The sequence below is a fragment of the Rattus rattus genome, chromosome 6 (assembly GCF_011064425.1).
Source record: "Rattus rattus isolate New Zealand chromosome 6, Rrattus_CSIRO_v1, whole genome shotgun sequence".
NCBI classification, from domain to species: domain Eukaryota; kingdom Metazoa; phylum Chordata; class Mammalia; order Rodentia; family Muridae; genus Rattus; species Rattus rattus.
The window spans coordinates 156,340,401-156,355,066 of record NC_046159.1 but is presented as its reverse complement, the minus strand read 5'-3'; the positions used below and the strand labels follow the sequence as shown (position 1 = coordinate 156,355,066).

General features: G+C 44.0%; 1 protein-coding gene and 1 pseudogene across 4 annotated transcripts in view; both read right to left on the bottom strand.

Annotated features, from left to right (window-relative positions):
* Dpp6 (dipeptidyl peptidase like 6) overlaps nt 1–14,666 on the bottom strand; it is an 877,415-nt gene that overhangs the window by 245,504 nt on the left and 617,245 nt on the right. For all 4 annotated transcript variants that reach the window (XM_032907169.1, XM_032907171.1, XM_032907168.1 and 1 more), the window contains exon 4: nt 13,768–13,862. In XM_032907169.1, coding sequence (XP_032763060.1) covers nt 13,768–13,862 — 95 coding nt within the window. The remainder of the gene's footprint in view (nt 1–13,767; nt 13,863–14,666) is intronic.
* On the bottom strand, nt 2,850–13,347 carry LOC116903648 (annotated as a pseudogene).

Sequence of the window (14,666 nt, the reverse complement as noted above, 5' to 3'; positions counted from 1 at the left end):
TGTCATAGGACCAGTTCCCCAAAGCCTCACCCATCCCTGACTATGACAGAGATGTTCCACCTCCTCACTCACGTAAGAATTTGGGAACTGGTTTTCTGATACATGAATCGGGGGTGGGGGGGCATATTCACAACATAGTATAACTTCAAATAAAACTGATGTCACCTCTTCCTTAAATATTGGGAAGCCCTTTGGGCTTTACACTTTCTATTTGTAGTAGAAATTATTTCTTCAATTTCTCATAGCCATTAGGGGCTGTCTCATTTAATTTTCCATTATTGTGTTATAATACCATAACCAAGGAAATGTTGCAAAGAAACAATTTATTTGGGCTTACAGTTTCAGAGGGTTAGAGTTCATGAGCATCATGGCAGGGAGCATGGCAGTGGACAGGCAGGCATGATTCTGGAGCAGTAGCTGAGAGTTTGTATCGATTGCTAAGCTCTGGCAAGACAGGATAAACTGGTCTTTCATAATTCCTGCTTCACTTAAGGTCTGTAAGATGGTTCTGGGCCAGAAGGCTGAAGAAAGATGTTCCAACGTTATAGGGAATATTGGGGACTGTCCAGGCAGTCAGTTGTCTCTACAAATTGTATACATTTTGAAATATTCAGATAATATTGAATTCCTTCTCAGATCTTTGACAGGGTTGAAGACTAGTTACAGTCTCATAACTGAACTTAAGTTGTTCAGCATTTAGGAAGACAATCCAGATTTGAAAGGATGGTTTTCAGGTAGTAATGCAAGAGATTCAGAATTATAAAATCTTTAAGTTAGATAGATGATATAATACCTTATCTAAACTGTCAAATATGATGGACTGGATGTTATAAGTGTATATCATACTTTACAATTGACCTAATTGTTTTAATTGTGTTCAAGGTATACCTGAGAAAAAAGTACCTTTTTAATTGGACAAAAAAGGAGAAATGTGGCTGCTTGTCTTCTATTAATTTGCACAAGGGTCTCCATATAGCTTTTAGGAACTTGCCTCCAGTTATTTCTTATTGGTAAATAAAGATGCCAGCAGCTAATAGCTGGGGAGGAGAGAGAGAGAGAGAGAGAGAGAGAGAGAGAGAGAGAGAGAGAGAGAGAGAGAGAGAGGCAGGGTGTTATGGTCCCTGGGCTTGGGACCATGAAGAAAAGGAGGAAAGAGGAGAGACGACATGCTTGAGGGGGCTGCACAGCAGAGAGGCAGAGCTGCCCTGTAAAGGGGGTGGAGGAGCATGGCCCAAAGTGCTGCTCAATTGGGACAGCCAAGATGGAACACAGACATTAGTAAGTAGTAACTTGGAATTACTGATGGGATGTAGTTTCTAATAACATGGAGGCTAGGCAGTTGTCCAGCTATTGTCCTGTGTAAGGAATATTAAATATAAAGACTATGTGTGTATGTTTCATTTTGGAACAGAAACCATTGAGGTGGGAAGCAACCTCACACTGGGCTTTATTAAAAATTAAAAAATTAAAAATTCAGTACTATAAATTGTGACTTCAGAAAGCCTGTGTGTGATTTGCATCCATTTACGTCATTTTCTATATGAGAATTTGAGAATTTCTTACTTGCACATACTTCTGTAAAATAGAAATAACATTTGTTCCCACCTTGTGACCAATGTGAACATTCAAGGGAGTAAAAATATGACCAGTCACAAGGATACAATGGTAGTGTTGCCATTGATCTGAGCATGATGTCTTTAGTGTACTTTCAATATAGGTTAGCAGTTCTCTACCTGTTGGTCATGACCTCCACAGGGGTATGATAGCCTACATAGCAGATATCTGTACTCTAATTCACAACAGTAGCACAATTATGGTTATAAAGTAGTAATGAAATAATTTTATGGTTGGCTCACCACCACATGAGAAATTGTATTAAAGGGTCAATGCATTAGGAATGTTGAGAAACCACTGTCATGGGTTAAAAAAAGCACGTTACTATAAATGTGGGACTTTGTGGTTATCTCAGGTGTCCAATCTTATATATGAGGTTGTGCTTTGAGTCAGAAATGTCTCAAATGCTTGTTCTCCAGCTTCAAGATATAGGATGTGGTTGGAGTAGGCCACTATAGGATGGCCATTGGTTCTTTATTCCAGTTCTACTGTTTTTGCTTCTTGATCTACCATGACATGGGCTCCTGCTGCTGCAAGCTTTTATTATCCCAAAGGGAGTAATACCTCCATGCCTTGTGTCATGATGGATTGAGCCAAAATAACCTTTTCTTAAATGCCTCTGTCGGGTGGTTCCCCGTGATCTATAGGCAGTTAGTGGTTGATGAGGAAGAGAGAGACATGGCAAGAGGCTCATCCTTTTTCAGTTAACCTTTTACCCATAGTCCTGTAAACAGCCCTAATGAAACTCATTGGTTCATCAAAACAACAGAATCCCCAGAACTTTAAAATCAGCAAGGAATGAATTGCTAAGAGGAGGGGGGTGTTAGCATGAGTGAGAGGGGACAAAAGAGACAAGCGGAGCTGTGATGAAATACATCATATAAACACATGGAAATGGCATGAAAACTTTTATTATATGTAAATTAATACATGTTAATAAAACTTAAATGTTTAACTAAGGTTTTTTTTTTTGTTGTTTTTTTTTTTTTTTTTTTTTTTTCCCCCGGGGGTGGGGACCGAACTCAGGGCCTTGCGCATTCTAGGCAAGCGCTCTACCAATTATCTAAATCCCCAACCCCTAACTAAGGTTTTATCAGGATTCTAATTAGCATCATATTGGAGTTTGGTGTCAGTGTTCAGAGAATTGACATTTTGATATATCATCTTTAAAGGTTTTCAAATCTTTTTTTTTTTTTTTTTTTTTTTTTTTTTTTGGATGGCAGCACTGAGGTTTATTAGAGCATTGTGATGCATGGTTTGCCCATGGTGCTCTTGATGTACAAAGCCCTGATGCTTGAGAAATCAGTTTTTCTTGAGCAAGGACACCAAGAAATTGACAGCCAGGTGGATGTTGTAGACCAGCTCATCATCAGTCATCTTCACGTGACCAATGGCAACAGCCAAACACAGCACCTTCTTCATCTGGAACTTGATGGGGATGTCACCTTATCCACTTTGGCCACTATGTTTTCATTGTGTGTCAGCAGAGAAAAGAACTTGCCAACCTTCTTTAGACCTGGGCCCAGGATATGTAGAATCTGCTTGATCAGAGACAAAAAGGCATCCTACTTCTTGGCCAGCTTTTTTACCATCTTCTTGTTCTTATTAAGCTTCTTGAGCACTCGATATCCATGTGGGGGAGATCCACAGTCTTAGCTTCGTCACAGTGCTGCTGGTCCCCCAGGATGAACACCAAGAACTTGGGGCGAGGGGTGGACTTAAGCCTGATGGTGCCTGAGAAGTGTTTGTCCTTCTGAGGGTCATAGTTTTTTCTGGCTGATCTGCAGCTCCACCATCTCCAGAAATTTGTGGCACTTACACTGGTTCCTGTGCAGAACTTCTCGCACAGTCTTGTACAGGGTGTCATGTGAGACTTCGCTGCTCGTGGCTCTTTAACAAGATTTTATGGTCTATCTTACTCAAAGCTTTCCCTGTAGAAGAGGCATAAATGGATGGAAAATGGTAAAACAGCAGAATGTTCCTGCTTGCCTACAGATAGTGGCAGGGGGAGTAAAATCTTTGCTGCTTTTAGAACAATCTCCTTGTGAAATCCACAAAGAGAGAAGTAAAGTATGTGATGAGGTTGGTAAAAGGCAAACATTGATGGGGTTCCTGACTCATAGGAGGTCATACATGTAATTCAATTGAACACCTGTCAAACTCAAAGGGACAACATTGCTTGCCCTCATCTCCTGAGCTTGCCTCTGTCCCCTGTTTCATCTAAACATAATCATTTGGAACCAGACAGATTCAAGACCTGAGGTCACTACAGTGAATGGCAGGGAACACAAGGTGCAATAGCCAATTAGCAGGTTGGGAGGGAGGCTGACCGTCTACCACCAGAGCCTGTTCTGATAGCTTTGTCTGAGTCTTCTCTGACCTGAGGAGTGCCTGGGCCTCTGCTGCATCTATATGGAGTCTTTAGGCTAAGTTGTGTGTTCTGTTCTGCAGCTTGTTTATTCCAGAGCATATTTAGTGACCTCCAGGAATAGGCCTAGCATATGATGGTGCCCCCTTGCACAACCAAGTCACAACCATCGTACTGCAGCAGGGCATCCTTATTAGAGGTAGACCATGACCTCAGCCCACTAAGACACACATAACCTCCATGTATCTGAGGTAAGGCTCATAGCAAACCCATCATTGGAGGTTTTGTTTTTAGCAGCATCTGTTACCCAGGCCAACTGTGGCCTAATAATAGTAGATGGAAATTTCCAGAAGTGACTCATTTGGAGTTGGGTGCCATTATGCATGACTTCAGGGGCCATCTGCCTTGGGCGTGACCTGTGTCTTTGCCCAGCAAACCCATACAGTGCACACACTACAAACTCATTTGACATTCAGCACAAGCCTCAGGGATCAGACTGACTGTCACAATACTGCAGTGCTGAGGTCAAGCCATTCTTTTCTCACACAATGATGACCTAAAAGCACAAAAGTGGCAAGGCTAGCAGTCTGAGTGTGCCAAAGGGATGCCTTCACAGCCTGCCCTTCAGAGAAAGAAGATGGAAAGAGAAACAAACCTCACCCTATGGTAAGAATGAATTCCCCACCTGAACTTGTGAAGGAGAAGAAAGCATATGTTAGCTTTATTGACTGTCATTCTCCAATGCTCAGGAGCCAAGGCCATGGTGTGCTCACTGAGGGTGAAAGGGCATTGATCCTAGGAGTTTGGGTGGAGTGCATGGATGCAAGCATTAACTGAGCACCTTGAAGGCTGTCCTTTGGGGCTAAGGCATTCCACTCCAGTATGGAATAATCAAAGCTCTTTGAGCTCCAAGCCATCAGCTGTAAAACTCAGAGAAGATATCTTTTATTGTCTTATTTTCTGACCTGTTTTGCTGAAGACATTACATCCTTCAGACACAGAGCTTGGAGGAATTGAGCTGCAACTGACCCGGAAGCCTCCTCCCTGAGCACTGGCTCTTGTAGTATTGGAAGGTGCTATGCCAACTGCCAAGGGAGAAAAGCAATCAACAGCTTTGCCCAGCTGCAAGACCTCTGAAGCGCAACAGTGACCAGAATGGCAAGACACCCCAAGTGGTGCAATGGTGGCCCTCACATGCAGGGAGCAGACAACAGCCATCTAATAGGACTTAATGGCTGCTCAACACAAGAGAAATGATGCTTGGAACTTTAAACCCAACCATATAACTGTGACATCCTGAGAGGTCATAGACCCTGTTACTACCATTTTCTTAAATCAATATAATTTCTAACTGTATTCTAAATAGTTATTCTTATACCTACAGGTAGGCATAATTTTCATCCCTCATCAAAAAATGTGTTGTTGTAGCAGATAGGACTGCCATAGAGATCCACAACTGGCCAAATACATGCCCAGCCCCAGGTTGTATATCTATAATGCAACTCTTACGACTAAGGTTCAAGAAAGAGCGCAGAAGACTGGGTAGAAAGATTGTAAGAGGTAGAGGCCAGGATACTTTCTGGGTGATAGTATCTTGTGCATATTATCGGGAGTACACACATAAAATATCAACTACATGGTCACTCAAACAAGACATGCACAACAACAAACCAGCTGGCATGCCAACATGGAAGGGAAAAAATGAAAAATTTCATGAGGCCCTATGCCTAGATAAACAGCTAAAGGCTACTAATCCTTGCTACTAAGTCAACTGATTCCTAGTGATCATCCCTAAACACATGTATATGTGACAGCACCAAAGATAGATGATAGGATGATAGATACAGAAATTGATAGATAGGTGACAGATAGATAGATAGATAGATAGATAGATAGATAGATAGATAGATATATTGATAGATGACATACTAGCTGGGAAAAGCACAAGAGGAGATGAAGGGTAGGAGGGAAGGGTAGAAATAATGCAAATGTAGTACTCACATACACATACTCAAAAACAAACCAACACATAAACGAGAAGAACCTTTAACTGTCCTGGCGAGTTCTGTCAACCTGACATAAACTAGAATTACGTGAAGAAAGGAACTTCAGTTAAGAACGTGTCTCGGTAAGATCCAGCTGCAAGGCATTTTCTTAATTAGGGATTGATGGGGGGGCAGCCCACTGTGAGTGGTTCCACCCCTGGGCTATGTCCCTCCATGGCCTCCGCATCATTCCTGCCTGGCTTGAGTTCCTGCCCTGACTTCCTTCAGGGTGAACAGTGCTGTGGAAATGTGAGTCAAATAAACCCTTTCAACCCAAAATTCCTGTGGTCGTGGTGTTCATCACAGCAATAGAAGCCTAGACTAAGGCGGTAATAAAGCAGAATTATCACACATTCTGGTTTGTGGGGTCCATAAGAATTTTACTATGTGAGGCCATTGTGTGTGCAGGGTTTAGGGTCCTTCTTGTCACACTGTAGGCAGAGTTCAGAGTGTGATGAACTATCAGCTTCTCACCGAAATAACCTTGTGGGATCACTTGTCTCTAGGTGGCCTGGTGTGATGGTTAGTCTGAATTCTCAGTCTTGAGAATCTCAGGGAAGGCTTGTCAACAGTAGGCTGTCCTGAGGGAGGGCGTGTTTGTGGAGATTATCTTAACTGAGGTGAGTAAATCTCCCACAAACCTGAACGGGCTGGATAGGAGCCAGGACTGGGAGCATTGTGGGGCTGGTCAGCCCCAATCCCATTTCTGTGAGAAAATGAACCATGGCCACCAGATCGTCCTATTTTTCAGAAGATGCCAGAAATATGAATTTCAAGTTGTAATAAACCAGTCCTTAGCCAAGCAAAATATTTGAGGGACATCACAAGCTGCCAGCCTCCATGAGATAGCAAAGATGGGTCATTTCCCCTTCTAGGGTTTACTCGTATGCTACACCAAACCGAGCCTCAGATCAGAGATTCCTTGCAGGCTGCACTGATCTGCCAGTGTTACCTCATGCTCTTCATATGTGAGTATGGACAGCAGTGAGTAGGAGCAGCTGAAGCAAGTCAGGGTCTGAGGCCTGGGGAATCTGTTGTTCCCAGGTACAACTGTGTCCTGGATTCAGGGACAGATGGGTAAGTGGCTAAGGGAAAGGGCTTAGCTCTCCCAAACTTAGCCCCTAGTTGGGCAGAGGGGACAGCTGTGCATGAAGCCCTGGGTAGAAATTAATTAAAGTGCAGCAGGAGGCAACATTATCCAGTGGCTCACTGGAGGAAGGAAACAGGAAGAGAGGGGACCTCATGTTTTGATTCCCAGGAATCCTGCAGTTCCTCTGCAGGCTGTGGCTGCTCTGGTCTCCAAGCAGTGGCCTAATTATGCCCCTCTTGTGAAGAGAAGGGCTAATTAATGTGCAGAGATCAAGATAATATTCAAATTTGATGTCTAGTAGTGATGTAAGAAGATGTAAGTTAGAGAAACAAAATGCTTTGTATTTAAATGTTAATCTGGAGACTAAAAGAAGTAATTAGCTTAAGTTAGATTAGCAGGGAAGTGAGGCATAGTGAGGAGGACAGACACAACGTGGCGTAAATGCCTTCTGGACAGCCGGCCTTCCCTTCCAAGAACACCCAAGCCCCTATACTACTCTTCATATTTATCGAAGGAGGGCAGCAATGCCTCATCTCTTTGGAACACGAGGTTCAAATTTTATGAACCAGACTAAAATTATTGAATAAACGCCACGAGACAGCAGCTGTGTAAATCGCATTAGGAAACAATACCGAGTCCTGCCAGCCAGCAAGATGGGTTATTGCACGGTTCCTATTTAACTCCTGGCCCTTTTGATACAATGGTGGTGTCCTTCATGACTCACCGCTGTGTTAGCATCCTGCTGGAGTTTACAGAGCATCATGAATCCTTTTCATACTACCTCTGAGAGCTGTTGTTTTAAGGGCTCCATCCTAATTCACCGTTTCCCTGCACTCACCTCAGTGCCCGAGTTCCAGATATCTTTGTTAATGTAAGTCGCTGCACCTTCTGGTTGTTTACTAGTGAGAACCTCCCTAGAGCGGCTCCAAATGTACAGGTTTTTTATTGCTCTTGAAATGTGTTTCTGGGGTTCCTTACTGTCTGGCACAGCCTAAATGACACACAAACCCTTGCACTGGTCTCATGAATAAAGGGGCACAGAGTGAGTATGCACATGGCAGAAGTCAGATGACAGATGCCGCAGCCTCACAGACGTAGCCACATGCTCTGAGGGCTTGCTGCCCTCCAGCCTGCTGGTACCCCATCACTGAGACACAAGCTCCTGTTTCTCCTACTACATGGGACTCAGAGTCCACTTGACTACACTACAGCTTCATGGTGTGAGAACACCCCCTCCCTCAGGACCCTTCCAAAGCAGGAGCCGCTGCTATCTATTGGAGTGCACCATTCTCTGTTCCTCTCCTCCTCTTTCTTCTTCTCCTCTCTTCAGAACCTCACAGTACTGTACACATGTTAATTCTCCCCTAATGACGAGTTCCCCTGGAGGACAATGACTCTTACTGCCTCCCTCTTGAACCTGCCACCTCTCATTCTTCACTCCTAAGAGCTAACAGCATGCCACCACAGCCATCTCTCCTGAAATGGCCCTGCAGAATCACCAGGATGGGGTATATGGGTGAAGCCGGGGTTCTGTTCATGGCTGTTCTCAGATTCCTTATCCAAGAGGAATGAGAATTCCAACTCCTAAACCAATAACAATCCAGCAGAAGAGAGTTAAGTAACAAGTGCAGGCCATAGACCTCTGTTCTGTTCTGTTCTGTTCTGTTCTGTTCTGTTCTGTTCTGTTCTGTTCTGTTCTGTTGTTCTGTTCTGTTCTGTTCTGTTCTGTTCTGTTCTGTTCTGTTCTGTTCTGTTCTGTTGTTCTGTTGTTCTGTTCTGTTCTGTTCTGTTCTGTTCTGTTGTTCTGTTCTGTTCTGTTCTGTTCTGTTCTGTTCTGTTCTGTTCTGTTCTGTTCTGTTGTTCTGTTCTGTTCTGTTCTGGAAGTGTAGAAACAGTGCTAAGTTTCCTTAGGATTTCAGGGATTGCAAAGCTTAGTTAAGTCAGTAATGTGTAGTATGGCCACTTTAAGCACATTTCTATGAGAAAAGAAGGGAGAGCAACAGGAGGGGGACAAAGGTGTACAAGACACCAAAGACCTTCTTTGTTAACAAAAGAGTCTTCTTAGAACAACAAAAGAAAAATAAGAGTAAAATAAAATGTTCCAGAATTCTTGAGACATCAAATGTAACTCATCTCAAAGTTACTTTGAGTTTGATTTTTATCTTACTGTGTTGGTATCACTAGCAAGGGACTTCTCCTTGGCCTTTCTCTGTACAGCAGAACCCATGCCCTATTAGGAAAAGATTCTGCTATCTACTATTGCTGCCTAGACACCCAGAGTCTGCCATCTGTTGATGCTGCCTGGATACTTAGATGGCCCAATTCAGCACAGCGTTATTACCAGGCTCCTGTGGCCTTGGCTATCATCTGGATCTTCCTGTTTAAATATCCCATTCTTTTTACCTGTACCCCAAACACTGAGTAAGCTCTCCAGGCTAGATTAATGTCTATGCATACATGGTTCACATTTTGAAGCATGGTATATGTGATCTCTCACATATCACCACACTGTTCCTGGCTCCTGAGAGTCAGGACTCTGACAGACATTACAAATAGTAGGGGTTCTCTGGTCCTCAAGCACAGTTCCAGTGGGAGGCAGATCCAAAGCTCAAGGTCATAACCCTGGTGCCAAATGGGTCCTCCATATCTTCTATTCATACAGATGTTTCTAGGAAGCTGATCACCTCTGTTCTGTCATCCTTTAATACTCATTTATAAAACACAGCTTCTGGCTGCAGCAGGCCTTACAGCTGAGAGCTGATGGAGGCTACATTAGAAATAATGGACTAGGGGTTGGAGAGATGGCTCAGCGGTTAAGGGCCAGCTTCTCTTCTGGAGAACCTGGTTAGTCCCCAGCATCAACATGGCGGCTTACAACCTTCTGTAAGGTCCAGTCTCAGGGGATCCAGTGGTTTCTTCTGGTGCCTCCTCAGGCACCAGGCATGCATGTGGTGCACACACATACATGAAGACATCCATACCCATAAAATAAATAATAAAAATTACAAAGTGATGAACTTATGGTCACGGCGAAGAAATTGTGGCTGCAAGAGTGTGAGGCAGTATATCGCAGTGAGGAATATCACAGTGAGGAAGCAAAGGGTGAAGAGTACCTGCTCTGCTCCCCTCCTCTGCTCCCCTCCTCTGCATTCCACCCAGCTCCAGCTTAGGAGTTTAGGATGGGCCTTCACACCTTAACTAGCTTAATATAGTCAGTCATGCTTAGACATGCCCAGAAGCTGGTTTCCATGGTGATCTTAATATTGTCGATCTGACAATATTTAGTCATCACAAGTCTGCCCCTTGTCAACTTGACAGCCGTGCATTTCACTTTTAGGCTATTACCTTCAAACTTTGCCTCTATAGACTCACGGCCATCTCAAAATGCAGAATGCATTCAGCCTGACTTCAGAAGTAAGTCTTAATAGTGTCAACCCTGCTTAAAAGTCCAAGTTTCATCTGATACTTAAGGCCATGACGAACTGTATCCTTTCAAATCGGGGCCAAAAGAAACTCCTTCCTTCCTTAAGCTGCAGGTGCTAGGTGTTTTGTTACAGCAAACATGACAAGTACTAATAATGAGCGTGTTAAAATCTTTCATTAAATGATGCTGTCTGGAAAGGGTAAGGGATGATACACTGCATGAGGCCAGCACTCAACTCAGTGGTCCTTTCTCCCTTCTTCCCCCCCCACTTCTTCCCTCCCACCTCCTCCTCCCTCCTCCCCTCCTTCTCCTCCTCCTCTTCCTCCTCAACCCTCCTCCAAGGCAGGGTTTCTCCATGTAGCTCTGGTTGTCCTGGTACTCCTCTAGATCTGCCTCTGCCTCCAAAGTACTGGGGTTAAAGGCATATAGCACCACACTGCCTGGCTTCAGCCCACGTTCTTATCAGTCACCAACACACTGACTTGAATCTTTCTTACAAGGTTGATAAAGGGTCACATAACCTCCCATCCAATCACCTAAAGCTAAGAAGAAACGGAGGTATAACTGATCTGTTTTAAATTGGATGAGGAGAAAGGATATGGCCAGTGAGATTGCAGGATATATTTTAACTCTGCTGACCATACAATTCCCAGCTTGTTTTCTGTTTTCTCCACCTGTCTCACAGACCAATCTTAAAATTGCAATTGGCCTCACAGAGGCTTCAAGCTGCCTTCAGTAATTTAAACAACTTCAAGGTCTCTGGAACTCAGTTAAGAATGGACCACGCCTATTGGTCAATAGAAGGGGTTATGATTTGGGCTATTCCCACACGGTTGGTGGAGTGTTTAGGAGATTGTGGAACCTCTGGGAGGTGGGGGTGGGTTTCTGAGATTGGACCTGGAGGGTCTGAGGCAGCGACAGACGAGCTTCCTAATCCACTGAGCTGGGACTGAGCAGCTGTCCTTAGATCCAGCTACCACGGGCCTTCTGTTGCCAGGACTGACTGCAGCCTCCTCAGACCGTCAGCATACGTAAGCACGCCCTCCCTAAAGTTGCTCCTCGTCAGGGTTGATGAGAAGATGAGAAGATGAGAAGAAGGACAGAGAAGCTCAGAATGAGTTCATGCTCCATGCTCCCCTGGTCTCTCCCTGCCTCACCTTCCTAGGGTGTCTACCCACTGTGCAGAAATCTCTCTCACAGAGCCCCTGTGTTCCAGGGTGGCAGGAGAAATTATTTTCAACGTGGAAATCAAGAAGCAAGTAAGTAAGTAAGCTTACTTGAAGATGTAAGCTTCCGAGAAGACATCAAGCCAGACTCTGCATCTGAATTACGTACAGGCCGCAGAGGGACATTTATTCAGTGTTTCTTTTTTTAAAATTATGTTTCTGGCAGCATTTAAATGTGGCATGAGTGAAAAAATATCCATTGATGAGATTTGTATTCAGTGCCCAATAAGTGTTTGTAAATTAGTGCTTTTGTGATACTTTAGTACAATAAAGACTGGTAATTGGAATAAGCCTGCTAATGTATGAGATGAAAATTTTTCTGTACCTGTGATGGATTCTGAAATTGTCTCACTAGTTTGCTAAGACAGGCACAGTTAATCATGGCCTGTTAAAAACTGCTGATTTAAAAGATTTATTTACTTATTTTATACATGTATAAGTGTTTTGCTTACATACATGTCTATAGATCATGTATGACTGATGCCTGAAGTTGCCAGAAGAGGGCACTGGATAGCCTGGAGTTATAGACAGTTGTGAACCACCATGTGGGTGCTAGGAACCTGGATTCTCTGGAAGAATGGCCAGTGCTCTTAACCATTGAGCTATCTGTCCATCATCTTAGGGGCTGCTCTGTGTCTTCTGAATGCACAACTGTATGTATACTCTCTGCTTGGACTAAACCACACCCTAAGCTAGAAATGTCAACATCCTCAGCAGCAGGCAAAGTGTTTCTTCTCCTGAAGAACATTTTAAAGTAATTCTGTAGCTTTAATATTTGAAGTAGGCTGAGTCAGATGAATTCTTAATAATACTACTCAAAATGACATTTTAATGCAATAGGGTAGGCACATCCCTCTCTCCTAGTCCTTTATGGGGGAGGATTCAAGCTAAAGGTTCATTCCTATTCTGGGAGTGGCACCTTCACAGGGCGGGGCCAGGCTGTATAAAATGGCCGGGGCTCGTCTATGTTAAAGACATACCCTTACAGTAGAAGGAACTCCATAAAACTGAAACAGACAGTTGACTGTCCCTAGAAGCTAAGAGTAGAGAGGGCTTTCTCTGGGTCTAGGATGGGTGGTCAGTTAAGAAGCCATCCTTTCTTTCCCTGGGAAAAGCTTCTGGACCTAGACAACTGGCTTGTGGAACTCCTAGAGGCTCATCTGCCAGTGGCCTTCCTGGGCTTCCTCTCGCCTACCTTCCGGCAGCCTGCAATCCTTCCTCAGGCCTGCCTCTCACTCAGCTGGTTTATCAGCACTCTGACCCGGAAGTGCTACCATTTTCCGGTTCTCGCTAGTCACGTGTTTAACCTTTGCTTTCTCCTTGTGTTCCTCAAGGGAAGCAGGCCAGAAAACGATCAACCTTCAGGTTCACCTAGGTACTTCCCCAAGAACAAGCAGGAGCCCATTGTAAACAAAGAATCAAAACCAACTCCCCTTTAACGATTTCTGGCAGCGAACCTGCCTCATAGCTTCACACACAAATCCAAAACAAGTCTTCCTGGCTGAAAACGCAATATTTTCACATCAGCTTAGTACTTATTTTAAACCGTAAAAACCCCTACTGTACCCATCGCTCTCCATCTCGACACTGCCATGGTGCCTGAGTCAATATTTCCTGAGCAGGCAGAGGTTTAATTTTCTTAAATAAGATTGAGCAAGTTCTCCTGAAGTATCATTCTGTAGGTTTTATTGTGATTGTTCTGTAAACGTGTGTAAGCCTTTGGACTTCATCTTTCAATTACACTTGATATGCAACATTTGCTTCCAACACCTGTGGAAGAATTTTTAGGACCCCCAAAGAAAGCAAGCTTTCAACTTATTAAATTAGCGTGCTTTCAATTTCCCATTATCTTTAGGTGCTCAGCCAGTGGTATTACAAGTTAATGCTTTTCCTCAGCTCCACCGAAACTTGAAACCTAAAGTCATTTTCTGCTTTATTGACTTGCAGGAGGGGAAAAAAATTACTCTGAAATTATCCTGGTCATTAGACAGAGTACTTACAATTTTTTTGCCTTCTATTAACACCGTGGAATTATTTGTCTCAACGTTCCGCAGTATGACGCTCCCTTTCCGTTCTCTGTAGATGAATTCCTTATCTACAAGAGGGAAATAGAAAGGGAACATGAGCCACCCAGAAACCCGCTTCAGTGTTTGATAGACACACGTGAAATGAATTGCACAGTTATCTTAAGAGGGGCCCTTTAAAGGCAGTGTCTACTTCCCGCTCCAGCAGGGTGGCCTCCAGGGATGCTCATCCCTGAGCCATGTCTTCTCTGCACAGACAGCAAAGCACGTGCGTGCGGAGTTTGAGCATAGGTAGGACTTTCTTGGGTAGGGCATACAAAGTGGACACACCAAGCAGATGGGGTCTGCTATACAAGAGAGCAAAGCACTTGGTAGCAAAGGTATTGACAGCCTCGTGGATCTGAAATTACCCATGGCCACACCTTGAAAGCCAGCTTTCCTCTTGCCTACAAGCTCCTGGTGTAACTCTAGAAGGGTTTCCCAGTTTTCTGCCATGGGCTTTTTTTGAATCTATCATTGACTATCAGTGACTCTGGTCTCTCCGATTTCCAATTATTTCCTTAGAAAATTGATAATTAGGGGCGACGGCTCAGTGGGTAAAATGCTTGCTTTGGAAGTATGATATCCTGAGTTTGATCCCCAGGCCTACTTAAAAGTGTTCGGAATGGAGGTACATGTGTCTAATCCCAGCACTTGGGTGGCACAGACAGGTGGATCTCTGGGGCTCACTGGCTAGGGAGCCCTTTCAGTGAGCCCCAGAGTGGTGAGAGACCCTGTCTCAAATAGTAGGATGAGCAGCATCCTGGGATCTCTGCTTTCCAGACCTATGTACACATATAGCCACAGGTACAGCCACCAACCCCCAATAACAAATC